The sequence below is a fragment of the Oncorhynchus masou genome, chromosome 26 (assembly GCF_036934945.1).
Source record: "Oncorhynchus masou masou isolate Uvic2021 chromosome 26, UVic_Omas_1.1, whole genome shotgun sequence".
NCBI lineage: Eukaryota > Metazoa > Chordata > Actinopteri > Salmoniformes > Salmonidae > Oncorhynchus > Oncorhynchus masou.
Window position 1 is genome coordinate 14,616,701 of NC_088237.1, and position 14,059 is coordinate 14,630,759.

General features: G+C 44.9%; 1 protein-coding gene and 1 long non-coding RNA gene across 2 annotated transcripts; both read left to right on the forward strand.

The window, feature by feature from the left end:
* Window positions 1–2,054: 2,054 nt before the first annotated feature.
* Window positions 2,055–10,298, forward strand: LOC135514860 (caprin-2-like). Its single transcript, XM_064938522.1, has 21 exons — window positions 2,055–2,268; window positions 3,022–3,271; window positions 3,379–3,441; window positions 3,545–3,631; window positions 4,224–4,459; window positions 4,607–4,689; window positions 4,839–4,976; window positions 5,092–5,132; window positions 5,269–5,502; window positions 5,647–5,685; window positions 5,760–5,906; window positions 6,120–6,204; window positions 6,297–6,349; window positions 6,472–6,600; window positions 6,714–6,833; window positions 6,939–7,091; window positions 7,230–7,383; window positions 8,113–8,289; window positions 8,560–8,600; window positions 8,803–8,869; window positions 8,964–10,298. The coding sequence occupies exons 2-21, from the start codon at window positions 3,035–3,037 to the stop codon at window positions 9,542–9,544; spliced, it is 2,865 nt and encodes a 954-aa protein (XP_064794594.1). The 5' UTR covers window positions 2,055–2,268; window positions 3,022–3,034; the 3' UTR covers window positions 9,545–10,298.
* Window positions 10,299–12,163: 1,865 nt separating this feature from the next.
* LOC135514543 (uncharacterized) lies at window positions 12,164–12,609 on the forward strand. Its single transcript, XR_010451695.1, has 3 exons — window positions 12,164–12,224; window positions 12,317–12,369; window positions 12,492–12,609. It is a non-coding gene; the product is annotated as an uncharacterized LOC135514543 (long non-coding RNA).
* The last annotated feature ends 1,450 nt before the right edge of the window (window positions 12,610–14,059 follow it).

Sequence of the window (14,059 nt, forward strand, 5' to 3'; positions counted from 1 at the left end):
CAGAGCCTGAAGAATTGAAAAAATAAAATTGTGCAAATATTGTACAATCCAGGTATGGAAAGCTCTTAGGCTTACCCTGAAAGACAGCTGTAATCACGACCAAAGGTGACTCTAACATGTATTGACTTGGGGTTGTGAATACTTATAGACATGTCTGCATTTCATTTTCAACAAATTTGCAAAAATTTCAAAAAAAAAATATGTGTTGGCTGAGATTTTTATGTGATCCATTTTGAATTCAGGCTGAAACACAACAGCATATGGAATAAATCAAGGGGATGAATACTGTCAGAAGGCTATGTATGAACACATCATAAGACATGAAAACAATGTTCAGAATTACAGGACATTGGCTTTAAAACTGATTGCTTTATACTCTTCTAAACGTCAACCAAAAATAATAGGACAAAATTGACTGAAGCATCCAATTAACTTTTCAAAGGAATCAAAATCCTCTTGTAGCCTCACTCTAGATTAGAACTAAAGTTATTTGTTCAATTCCACCATTTCCTTGTAGTCCTTCATTTTCTTCATTACATGCACTCGTGTTACTTACACACTTACGTTTCTTTTGTCTTTATATGCCTCTATTTAGTAAAAAAATGCAGTTATTTTTTTGTTGTTGATTTTCCTCTGTGACAATGTATTTTTTGTTGATTCAATGGGAGTTCTAGGTCTTTTCTCCCGCTTTGGAAGCTGTCCCTATAATATATATGGTCCCAACACTGAGTTATAGACTATAAGTGTCTTTGGCTGTGCTCGTAAGTTCTATGTTTTCATCTATAAGTCTTTGCTAGGTAAAGCCCCGTCTTATCTCAGCTCATTGGTCACCATAGCAGCACCCACCCGTAGCACACCCTCCAGCAGGTATATTTCACTGGTCACCCCCAAAGCCAAATGCTCCTTTGGCCGCCATTCCTTCCAGTTCTCTGCTGCCAATGACTGGTACGAATTGCAAAAATCACTGAAACTGGAGACTCATATCTCCCTCTCTAACTATAAGCACCAGCTGTCAGAGCAGCTCACAGATCCCTGGACCTGTATATAGCTCATCTGTACATAGCGCATCCAACTACTTCATCCCCATACTGTTATTTTTTTTCTTCTCCTTTGTACACTAGTATCTCTACTTGCACATTCTCCTTCTGCACATCGATCACTCCAGTGTTTAATTGCTAAATTGTAATTATTTCGCCACTATGGCCAATTTATTACCTTACCTTATCTTACCTCATTTACACACACTGTATATAGATTGTTCTATTGTGTTATTGACTGTATGTTTGTTTATTCCATGTGTAACTCTGTTGTTTTTTGTGTTGCACTGCTTTGCTTTATCTTGGCCAGGTTGCAGTTGTAAATGAGAACTTGTTCTCAACTAGCCTACCTGGCTTAAATAAAGGTGAAATAAAAAAATGTTAGAATTGTTTTACTTCCATTACTCAATTTTGACATTTAACAAACTAAACATTAAAATTTTAAAAACCCAAACCGGTTCGTGGATGAATTACCGGTGTCGCCCACTAGGTACATAGTAAATTAAAAATATACAGTTTATACGATTTATCGCCCAGCCCTAAATTGGGATTGGAGGTGGATGCGCTTGTAAAGCAGGTGCTATATGACGTCACGTTGATTTTCTGTGCCCCAGCAGTCCAAATGTGGGAATTCGATTAATGCCCCGGAACCGAGTTTGTTTGTTTACGTTTTGGAACGAGACTACCTCACAGGCATGAGCCAGGTCCCCCATTTTGGCCGACAGCGAAGTGGGCTCAAAATAAAAGTGATGTAGGTTAAGCAGATGGAGAAGGCTTCAAGAGCATGATTCTGTTTTCACATGCAAAAGTAATTTATTTTGTTGTTGCATAAACGCGTTTGATAAAAAGGCTTTATCTGCCTTTCCACATAAAACAAATTTGAAAATTCTAACATATATTTTATGGAAAATATATTTATGCTGCCTTCTTGACAACAAGACCGAGCGGCACAGATTACTGATCGATTTGAAAAGGTCGCTCCTCCCTTCCCGCTTTTGCCCATATATGTTACGGGCCATAGCCCGGTGCAATTAGGTCTAATCAAACTCTCAATGTTTGGGCGTAGAAAGGTAGGCCTATATAAAAGTATGAGTTCGCACGCGTTTCCCTCTGTAAACTAACATCACTGTTTGGACGGGTTAGAGAGGGCTACCAGCACTTTATTTGGTGTTTGGATAGCAAGCGTCGGGATTTGCAGCAACAGCATTTTCAACACACAACCAGCCACGAGGTTAGTCAGCTGTTTTCTAAACGTGGCACTTGTTTTTTTGTCAAGAATGACGACACGGCTTTTCAATTTATGTTTACACATTTTTCAAGAACTCCATACTAGTTGTATAATGAATGGTTAAGAAATGCGATATTCGAGTTGCTGTTCATTCTTATAATTTTGGTTTGGGATGTGTTTGGGACGTCTGTGCTCTGTAGAGAGTAGGCTTTTGAAGAAGAGATGCGGGCACGGCGGGTCTGAAGAATGTGATACCGATTAAGATGGAAGCGTTTAAGATTACATAATAAACATCCACGCCTGATTCCCAAACAACGTTTAAAAAAACACAACTTTAAGCATGAGATGAATCCCGTCGGCGACACTAAATGCACACACATTGGGTATGTGTTTGGGAATCATTTGAAATAATAACAATTGTTTTACTCGTTTGTTTAACGTTGTCGCGTGCTATGTGATTTCTATATGCTGTTTCCCGTTTCTCTAATTAATAAAATCCACCAACACCGTACGTAATCACACCGACTGTGCAATGGCCAAAAATGCTCTATCACGGGTTTGGCAATCACCCAGAGGCGGTTGAGGCTAGCGCGTTACTAGAACATTCGCACATTTATGGAAACTCATAGTGGGGGGAGACATCCTTTCTGCGTGAAATTAAATTGGCCCATTAAAGCAACACATTTCATGGCCAACATTTTCATCCTATGGACACCAGTCACGACCATTACCTGTTCTGTCTTGAACCCCCTCCAGCAAGGATTTGAACATGGTGCAGCTGTCTCCATCCCCAGCCCGGGATGCGTCTCCGTCACCTGAGTGCTCCGAGAAGGGGAGGCAGGGGAGCCCGAAGGCAGGTAGCCCCAAGATGGGCTCCCATGGTGGGCTGAGTCCTCTCCAGCTAGCTCTGGGAGCCTCCACCACCATCTACCAGGGCTACGAGAGTTACATCGACGACGGCCTCATCTGCCTCAAGCACAAGATCCGCAACCTGGAGAAAAAGAAGGTAGGATGGAGGACTTGACATGATTAGGGGTTTGGTGGGTGTTTGAGTAGAAGCTACTGTTCCTTTAAGGGTTTCCTGCGTGTTACCTTAAGTGTTTGTATCCACAGATTAAATTGGAAGACTACAGGAAGCGTTTGAAAAACGGGGAATCACTCAATCAAGACCAGATAGTAAGAACAGGATTTCCAACTGTGGTAATAAAAGCAGTACACTTCTTTCAACCAGACGATTGAGATGTTGCCTTGTCTTTTGAACTCTTTCAATGTGTGTCAGGATGCAGTGGAGAAGTATGACGAAGTGATCCACAACCTGCAGTTTGCCCAGGAGCTGCACAAGACCCTGGGGGGCCTAACACAGGAAGTAAGGATCTCTGTTAGCCAATCTTATCATAGTGCTGCTGTGTGTATGATTGGGGGTGGGCAGAGCAGCTCCGCATGCATTCTTTTTGGTAGACCGGGTGTAATTTCTTATGCGTAGTCTGAATAACACTTCTCCGTTCATTTCAAGTGTCTGAGAATCGGTCAATGAGGGTAGAGAGAGAGTATGACGTATTGGATTGGAGTCCAGCCTCGTCAATGGATTGTATACTGGAGGCGACAGCCCATTGCAGTGCTGAGTTGGGAGTTAGAACACTGCTGTTCCATTCGGCTGCTTGAATGCCTTGATTGCTTTCGTGGTTAGTTTTGAGTTTCCCTGCTTCTAAGTGCATGGTCAGATAGTGTCAGTAATGTAGAACTATTATCTGGTCAACAGATCACTTTTTTTTGGGATGGTCCAGATTCATGATGAATCATCTTGTAATTTTGCGAGACAACATAATGAACTTCATCTTGCACCCATCCAAACATTTTGAAATCCACAACAGCCAGTCAATTGGTCTAGTGATCAGGCCTAGGTGTAGGAGTTCTTTTGGGGATTGGTCCATAGAATCCATCTAACCATCCCCCTTTAGCTGCTAAAAGCCCAGAAGAAGGCGTTGAGGAAGGAGCAGATGGCCAAGCACGAGGTAGAGAAGAGGCGGCTGTGCGTAGTGCTGCAGGTTAAGTTCCTCCTGCAGACCCTCCTGCAGCACGAGCACATCAGGAAGGACCTCCTCTCTGCCCGCAACCCCCAGCTCCAGGTTGCAGAGCTACAAAGCCTGCTTGAGCTCGCTGAACTGCTGGGGGTGAAGAGGGACAACAATGTGAGGTACTGGGGAATAGATGTGCGCACCACACAACGCACACACACATTCTGTTTTGACTTGAGGGACAACAGCATAAGTTACTATGAAACGCACTCTCACACGTCTGTGTGGATTGAAGACTAGTCTGATCCCCTTCTACTGTGTCCCAGTTTGGAGGAGCAGATGGAGAGCGCAGCCCTGGTCTACCTGGACCTGCTGGAGGGGAAAAATAAAGCTGTAGCCGGAACCACCTGTGAGTTTAAACACTACATGTCCTGTACCCTTTTTTACACACCTGCACAGATACTCCATTTACTATAACTGGTATCCTCAACTTTCTCTGCCATTTGCTGAACTACTTTATTTGCCGTGTTTAAAAGGCATGCCTTTAAATGTTTCCAGACAAGGTCCTGAAGGCTAAGTTGGCGAAGCTGATGGATTCTGGGTACTTTGATTGTGTACCGCCGCCTCCGAGCAAGAGTCCCAAGGAAGTGGAGGTTCCCATGACCAAGACGGTGTCTGAAACAGCCAGCCTCTCTAGTAAGTCTACAACAGTGCAACGATTCTTATTCAAAAGCCACTTCTCAGACTGGGTATAGAACAATGAATGTATAAGACATTTTGTCATTTAGCTGGGTGTTATTTTGCCTTGCAGCCCTAATGATGTCAAACAGAAAAGACGTGCCTAGCAGAGAGGTAAGAACCTCTAACATTTCCTGCGTGTTGTGTGCCACTACTTTTTCAACGTTCAACCAGCGTTCTCCTTAAGCTCTTTACCTGAATGCACTGTGGATATCGTACTGTTGTGGTGATAGTCTGTGGGTGATGCCAGTTTCTTAACAGACACTACCTGCCTGACACAGACCCCAATGGGTGTCGAGACGCTCCCGTTACTCCGAACTGGAAGGCTGAGTTCCAGGCTATGAAGGAACAGGAGCCACCGGACTCGTGGGATATGGAGTCTGACTCCACTCAGCCTGTAATCCAGAAACCATGGAGAGGCGCGGCTGTGTTCATCTCCAAAGTGCCGGTTACTACCATGAAAGAAAATGCTGAACCCAAACAGGTGAGATATTCTTATACTTGAACTCTCAGGGTAGTTGGAACTTGAGAGTTGTGACCTCTAATAATGGTTAAGGTTAACACTGGGATTGGACTCGCTGATCTTAGTTCAGATCAATCATACAACTCAATGACTCTGTTTCCCCAGAGAAGAGCGAAGTCTAAAAGGGAGCGGGATGCCACAGCTGTGAGTAGACTCTTGAATCTCTTAGGTTTGATGGACCTGTCAATATTACTCCATCACATTGTAATTTCTATCAGGCACTTCGTGTGGACACCCCTGTGGAGGTGTTCAACTCCCAGTCTTCCTTGCCCAAGGACCCCATCCTGCCCAAGGACCCCATCCTGCGCAAGCAGCAGCTGGAGGACCTGATGACCAAGATCAGAGGCTCCTTCAGCTTCATGCAGGTACAGTACTGCTCAAAGATCACTTCCAGGTGAAAAGTCATGGATCATGTCCAATGTTCCACCTGGGTCGGGTTTAACACGGGGCACTGCACGAAAAATAAAAGTTCCTTATTGGTTAAGTCCATGTAGTCCCTCAATGTTTAAGTCTGTTTTGTTGGGTGTCTAATAAATAATAATAATAATAATAATGCTGGATTAATCCCCTGTCTCCAGGATTCTCTTCTGGATGGAGAAGGATCGCCCACTAACGGCCATCCTAGACTGGGCCGGCATGCCTCTGGATCCCCCTCTCCACTCGGTAGCCTACCACAACAAAGTTGGTATTTCAGTGGCTGACTTCTAGCAGAACAGTCTATACTTAAAATATGTTTTACCTCTTAATCTCAACAGTACAGAGACAGTCAAGGAGAAGCCCAGTGGACCATCTCCCCAAAACACTGCATGTAAGATCTGGAGAAGTGTGAAATGGCACCCTATTCTAGTGCACAAATTTTGGCCAGGGCTCAGTTCTTTAAGCTTTTGACTGTTGGAGTAAGTATTTTAAGATGAATATTTGTGTCCTCAGTCCACTCCATTGCCTTCTAAACTCCTCCCTGTTGATGACGAACCCAGTCTGACCAATGGAGACGGGGGTTGTCTCGAGAGCTGTGACCTGGACCTGACTACAGAGGACCTGGCTCACGTCATAGCCATTGTTAGAACTCTCCTATCTGTTAAATGAGACCCATTAAAACAATGACATTTTCTTCTTTGAGATCCACAATTGTTATGAAGCCTTTTATAAAGCACAATGGTTGTCCTCTCCAGGATCCATGTCTGCTGCTGTCTGAGAGTGAGACTGCCTGCCCCTCTCCTACAGCTCCTCCTCCCTTCTACCATAGGGAGTCCTCCATCTCCATCACCCTGGACGAGAAGACCTCTGCTCGGGTAAAACGACTCATTCCTTTAACATGTAGGATCGGCAAGTCTAAAGTGCTTACTATTCTGATTTTGTTTAAGTCTCCCTTGACAGTGTTCCCTATCTGTACCCAGACTCCCATCTCTGAATCTGGGAAGCAATCCCCCTGTAATGGGGTGGTGCCTCCTTGTACCCCAACTTCCACCCAGGGGCAGCCGTTTTCTACCCCTCCCAGCAGACGTACACTCAGCATGGCCCCCTCTGTTCCCTTCCAGACCATGCATTCGGTAAGTCTACCCTACCATACTTTTAACGTGGTCATAGAATGGGCAACAGGCTTTAGTCTGAATACCCATAAAATACACTGCCAGGTAGTCTTTGAGGGACATTTTAGTATGAGTCTTGGGTCTGTTTTGTCTCTGAAGGTATTCAAGGTGAATGCCCCCTTACTTCCGACTGGAGACTTTAAATCTGATATTATCCCCTATTCGGACTCGGGCAACGACCTGTGCTATGTCACCACCAGCACCCAGACCCCACCGGATTTTGCTCCCCTGGAGGACGAACACCTACAGTCAGGTATGCCAGAGTTGTGTTCATTAGGGCAGGGAATCGAAAACGTTTTGTAACGGAAAACTCAAAGTAGTTTATTGGGCAAGTCAGCAGCATACCACCCTGCATACCAATGCTGGCTTGCTTCTGAAGCTAAGCTGGGTTGGTCCTGGTCAATTCCTGGATGGGAGACCAGATGCTGCTGGAAGTGGTGTTGGAGGGCCAGTAGGAGGCACTCTTTCCTCTGGTCTAAAAAAAAAATATCCCAATGCCCCAGGGCAGTGATTGGGGACACTGCCCTGTGTAGGGTGCCGCCGTCTTTCGGATGGGACGTTAAACGGGTGTCCTGACTGAGGTCATTAAAGATCCCATGGCACTTATCGTAAGAGTTGGGGTGTTAACCCCGGTGTTTTGGCTAAATTCCTGATCTGGCCCTCAAACCATCATGGTCACCTAATAATCCCCAGGTTACAATTGGCTCATTCATCCCTCTCCCCTGTAACTATTCCCCAGGTCGTTGCTGTAAATGAGAATGCGTTATCAGCCAACTTACCTGGTAAAATAACAGATAAATAAAAAGATCAGGGGTGTATTCAATACGCATGCAATATGTTTCTATTGGACATTGTTGGGTCCCTCCCTGTTGTTCTTATATTGGTAAACGGTTTCCACAACATAATGAATACACCCCTTGTTTGTCTGTTTTCTTCTAAATGAATATGACCAAGTCTACTCTTATTTCTCTCCCTTGGGCAGTGAACCAGTCTGAATGTCTGGTGGGTAGTGGTGGGCAGATCTTCCTGTCCCCTAGCCAATCAGGTGGCACCATGGGCCGTTCTGACCAATCATACTACAGAGGATCTGTTAGAGGTATTGCACGTGGTGGCAAGGGGCTGGCACACTCCTACTTTCGCTCTTCTGGTGGGCACAGAGGTATTTATCCTCTTGTCTTCTCCCATCCCTCAATCCCGTCTTTCATCCTTTCACTCTATCCTATCTTCTGCGTATGCATGTCTGCTACTGATTCAGATTGAGCTTCTAAACCTTAATTGATTGGATCAAGTAAACTCCGTTCCCTTGCCTCAAAACAGTTTCCACATGATCTTAATATTACAAGGTTTTGAGTTGGCCTTCACAACCCAATTTGTATCTGTCCCCTTCCCCTTGGGTTTGATGGGTTTCTGGCCGGTCTGTTCTCCCCAGGAGGAAGCTTCATCCCCCAGGCTCACCTGTACGGCGCTCGGGTAAGACACTGCTTCCCGACTCTGTGCGCACAATCAGATATTGTATGTACATTAGTATAGATTGCTGAAGTGATATTACATTTACATTTAAGTCATTTAGCAGACGCTCTTATCCAGAGCGACTTACAAATTGGTGAATTCACCTTCTGACATCCATATGTGGAGGTTTTGACTTGTGTAGTGGTGTGTTCTTCACTATTAGGACACTGGCTACCAGCACAGCTACAGGCGTGGTGGAGGCAATGCAGGACAAAGGCACAATAATAGTGGTAAGTTCACGTCATTCTTCTGGCTTGATACAAAATCTGATTGGTTGGGTATTTGAGCTTAGTTAACTGGCTTTTGATTGGTCCTCCGCAACAGGTTGGAGTGACTCCTCCCAGGTGAGCAGCCCAGACCGGGAGGGTAACTACTCCCTGGTGGACTCCGCCCACGGTGACTCGCTGCAGGGTGTTGGCATGGACCTCACGCCCCAGGTGACCCCTCATGCCCCCCACACCCTGATGCACGTACCCATGTACCCGCTCCCCCAGCATCCCCAGCCCCTCCGCGTGGCCTTCACAGCAGCCCGCACAGCCAACTACACCCCGGGCACCCTGGACCGGCCCATCACCTTTGACCAGCTCCACAGCAACCTGGGGGAAATGTTCAACACCAACATGGGCCGTTTCATCTGCCCAGCCAACGGCACCTACGTCTTCCTCTTCCACATCCTCAAGCTGGCGGTCAACGTGCCGCTCTACGTCAACCTGATGCGCAACGACGAGGTGATGGTGTCTGCGTACGCCAACGACGGGGCTCCGGACCACGAGACGGCCAGCAACCACTCCATCCTGCAGCTGTACCAGGGAGACCAGGTGTGGCTGCGGCTGCACCGCGGCTCCATCTATGGCAGCAGCTGGAAGTACAGCACATTCTCTGGCTTCCTGCTCTACCAGGACTGAGCTATTGTGGTGTCATGAGCCAACATGGAGGATACAGGTGGAGGAGAGTATTGCTTTGCACTTAAAAGGAGAAACTGACATTGTCCATTTCATGTGGCAGACTGCATATCCACCCAGTGCTGGGTTCATTGCCTACCCCAGTCCTGGGGTGTGTGGGGTATGTTCAAACCTTTCAGGATCACCCTTTTGTTTACCCTGTAAATTGCAACCACTAACTTCTGGGTCACTAAGGGGTTGAGGGGAAGAATTCCTGGTTTGACCTTTCATGACCCATAATGTGAGCATTTTCCCATAAATGTCGTTTTTGTTTGTGGTGCTTAGAGACCGACACTCCATTTTCTGACAAACTGTTAGATTGTGAATAGTTGTTACACATTCACTCAGAAAGCTGCCTCTTCTGTACACTGCTGCTGTATTGGGTGTCAGAATTTTAGTTCTAGTAGCAGGTCCGCTTTAGTTACAATGTGTCAGGTCTCGAAGACCTTAAATGAAAAGTTATGAATTGTTTTTTGTTTTTTTTCTGAATGACTGGGTAAATTCATTGAATGGCTAATGTATGGTTGGCGAAATATGAATTATAATGGACTGTACTTGACAATGCTAAGCACTTTAAATGCATTCTGTGCGGCCTTGCTGTGTGGGGTGATCGGGGTAAAATGGTTCGGGGGGTATGGTGTCTGATTCTGAACACTAAAGGCCATATTGTCTATGGAGATGTGATCCTTATGTGCCTGAATAAAACAATGTTTCAGCAGTTGATGAGTTGCCTTCTGTTTTTGCATGGCACTACCTCTTCACTTGTAGCGGTTGGTCCATCCATTTAGTTAGCAGTAGGCTATGGCATTGTATCTCACTTTATAAAAGCATTTGAGATGCTGTACTGTTCTTGCATCTTAATGTACAGTCCATGCAGAAAAGAGTGTTCGTTATTCCAAAGGATATATTGTCATCTCTGTATGGTTTGTGAAATGTCACTTCACATCAGCACCTCAGCCTACAGATCACAGTGAATTTATTACTGTCTGAGTAGTTGGCTATTCCTACAGGTATAATTACACTTAAATGTAAAATCTTAGGCTAGTGACAAAAGGATACTAGCAAATGGTAAGAAATACCGCACGTGTGTAACATCACTAGCATATCCCATGCACACTAAAAGTACAATAGCTTTGAACTCTTTCAGTACAGCAGAGAAAGAAACCAAGTGACCGAGACAACTGGTCCCAAAATCTGTCTTCTGCAACATGAATTTCTAAAAATGTTATGCTCACCAAGCAACAAGTTATTGTATGGTGGTCAATGAGTATCATGTGGAGTTTGCCTGTTCACACATCTGCCCTCTCATTGGCTAGACTGGTCCCAAGTGATCTTGCCGCTTCTCAACTGCCTTCCCTTTATGACACTTTTTCTGTTCGAGCGGCCACTGAGTATCTGGTTAATATAATGGATCATCTGTCGTTCAGTGCATTTATATGGTGTTGAGTACATTACATTGTATTTAATACTAAATCACATTTTATAGGGTATGAATGTGACATTAACACACTAATACTTGAGAATAATGCATCTCAAATGCTGGTGGTGTTCCCCTGCTCAGACGAAGATGCATTCCAGACTAAGAAATTACCTCTAACATTTTTGTCAGTTAAATATAAAACACAAAATGCAATATACATTTGTTCACTAGCATGATCACTGTACTTTTAGTTTATGGTTTGCCATTAGCCAATCGGTGTTTCTCAACGAGTTCAAAGCACATGAATGCATCCAACTGGTAGTTACCGCCTTCCCACTTGGTTAGAAACGCTGCATAACATATAGGCGGCGTTCCCCTGCTTAGAGGTTGCATGCATCAATGGTTGCGCGCCATGCTATCGACGGCCAGATTGCTGTAACGTGGTTAGCTGATAAGTAAAATACATATACAGGTGTTGTAAGATGGAGAGGGGCGGCCGTGTTCATCTCCAAAGTGCCGGTTACTACCAAGAAAGAAAATGCTGAACCCAAACAGGTGAGATATTCTTATACCTGAACTCTCAAAGCAGTTGGAACATGAGACTAGTTGTGACCTCTAATAATGGGCAAGATTGGGCTAGCTGATCTTAGTTCAGATCAATCATACAACTCAATGACTCTGTTTCCCCAGAGAAGAGCGAAGTCTAAAAGGGAACGGGATGCCACAGCTGTGAGTAGACTCTTGAATCTCTTAGGTTTGATGGACCTGTCCATATTACTCCATCACATTGTAATTTCCATCAGGCACTTCGTGTGGACACCCCTGTGGAGGTGTTCAACTCCCAGTCTTCCTTGCCCAAGGACCCCATCCTGCACAAGCAGCAGCTGGAGGACCTGATGACCAAGATCAGAGGCTCCTTCAGCTTCATGCAGGTACAGTACTGCTCAAAGATCACTTCCAGGTGAAAAGTCATGGATCATGTCCAATGTTCCACCTGGGTCGGGTTTAACACGGGGCACTGCACGAAAAATAAAAGTTCCTTATTGGTTAAGTCCATGTAGTCCCTCAATGTTTAAGTCTGTTTTGTTGGGTGTCTAATAAATAATAATAATAATGCTGGATTAATCCCCTGTCTCCAGGATTCTCTTCTGGATGGAGAAGGATCGCCCACTAACGGCCATCCTAGACTGGGCCGGCATGCCTCTGGATCCCCCTCTCCACTCGGTAGCCTACCACAACAAAGTTGGTATTTCAGTGGCTGACTTCTAGCAGAACAGTCTATACTTAAAATATGTTTTACCTCTTAATCTCAACAGTACAGAGAGAGTCAAGGAGAAGCCCAGTGGACCATCTCCCCAAAACACTGCATGTAAGATCTGGAGAAGTGTGAAATGGCACCCTATTCTAGTGCACAAATTTTGACCAGGGCTCAGTTCTTTAAGCTTTTGACTGTTGGAGTAAGTATTTTAAGATGAATATTTTTGTCCTCAGTCCACTCCATTGCCTTCTAAACTCCTCCCTGTTGATGACGAACCCAGTCTGACCAATGGAGACGGGGGTTGTCTAGAGAGCTGTGACCTGGACCTGACTACAGAGGACCTGGCTCACGTCATAGCCATTGTAAGAACTCTCCTATCTCTTAAATGAGACCCATTAAAACAATGACATTTTCTTCTTTGAGATCCACAATTGTTATGAAGCCTTTTATAAAGCGCAGTGGTTATCCAGGTGTTGTAAGATCTGGCATGCATCAGCAACATCTGGGCAGAGGAACGTGCCCAAAATGTGGCATGCTGATACATAAAATACCTATCCAGGGATTGAAAAATCTGCCAGTCGTCAGCAAAGTCTAAGCAGAGAATTAGTTAAGTAACATGTCTGATCTGCAGAATATGCTTATATAATTGAACTGTTGATCTCCTTATTAGAATGTCTCCCTTCGGATTCTGGTGTTGGCAGCTGCACTTCCTCATATGGGCCTCAGTCACATGTCCCTGTTGCTATACAGAATATCAGAAAGAGAATAGGACAAAGGAGGTCAGAAGGGAACATTGTTTCCATAGGTGAATATGTATCTAATATAAACCATGTGAAGGGATGGTGTGAGTAATGGGAAACCAATCACTGGTCTCCACAATGTCTGTGCGTCAGTCTCTCCTTGAGCCTTGGGGGAGATTATCCTCTCCCCTGGTTTCTTTTTTTGCAAGGTGGAGACTAAGTAACGAAATATGTCCTTTTGTGTACTGAACAAAATAACAAGTTCTTTATACTGGAGGCCAAGTCCTGGCATAGGACGTGTGGGGTTGGTGTTTGGAACCATCTGAGGTTGCACCTACAGTGGGGGAAAAAAGTATTTAGTCAGCCACCAATTGTGCAAGTTCTCCCACTTAAAAAGATGAGAGGCCTGTAATTGTCATCATAGGTACACTTCAACTATGACAGACAAAATGAGGGAAAGAAATCCAGAATATCCCATTTTTAAAGAATTTATTTGCAAATTATGGTGGAAAATAAGTACTTGGTCACCTACAAACAAGCAAGATTTCTGGCTCTCACAGACCTGTAACTTCTTCTTTAAGAGGCTCCTCTGTCCTCTACTTGTTACCTGTATTAATGGCACCTGTTTGAACTTGTTATCAGTATAAAAGACACCTGTCCACAACCTCAAACAGTCACACTCCAAACTCCACTATGGCCAAGACCAAAGAGCTGTCAAAGGACACCAGAAACAAAATTGTAGACCTGCACCAGGCTGGGAAGACTGAATCTGCAATAGGTAAGCAGCTTGGTTTGAATAAATCAACTGTGGGAGCAATTATTAGGAAATGGAGACATACAAGACCACTGACAATCTCCCTCGATCTGGGGCTCCACGCAAGATCTCACCCCGTGGGGTCAAAATGATCACAAGAACGGTGAGCAAAAATCCCAGAACCACACGGGGGGACCTAGTGATTGACCTGCAGAGAGCTGGGACCAAAGTAACAAAGCCTACCATCAGTAACACACTACGCCGCCAGGGACTCATCCTGCAGTGCCAGACGTGTCCCCCTGCTTAA

Excerpts from the sequence above, each read along its gene's own strand:
- LOC135514860 (XM_064938522.1), top strand. The coding sequence starts at position 3,035 with ATGGTGCAGCTGTCTCCATCCCCAGCCCGGGATGCGTCTCCGTCACCT. Across the intron at positions 5,133-5,268 it reads AAGACGTGCCTAGCAGAGAG|TTTCTTAACAGACACTACCT; the intron begins GTAAGAACCTCT and ends GGGTGATGCCAG. Across the intron at positions 8,601-8,802 it reads CTCACCTGTACGGCGCTCGG|GACACTGGCTACCAGCACAG; the intron begins GTAAGACACTGC and ends CTTCACTATTAG.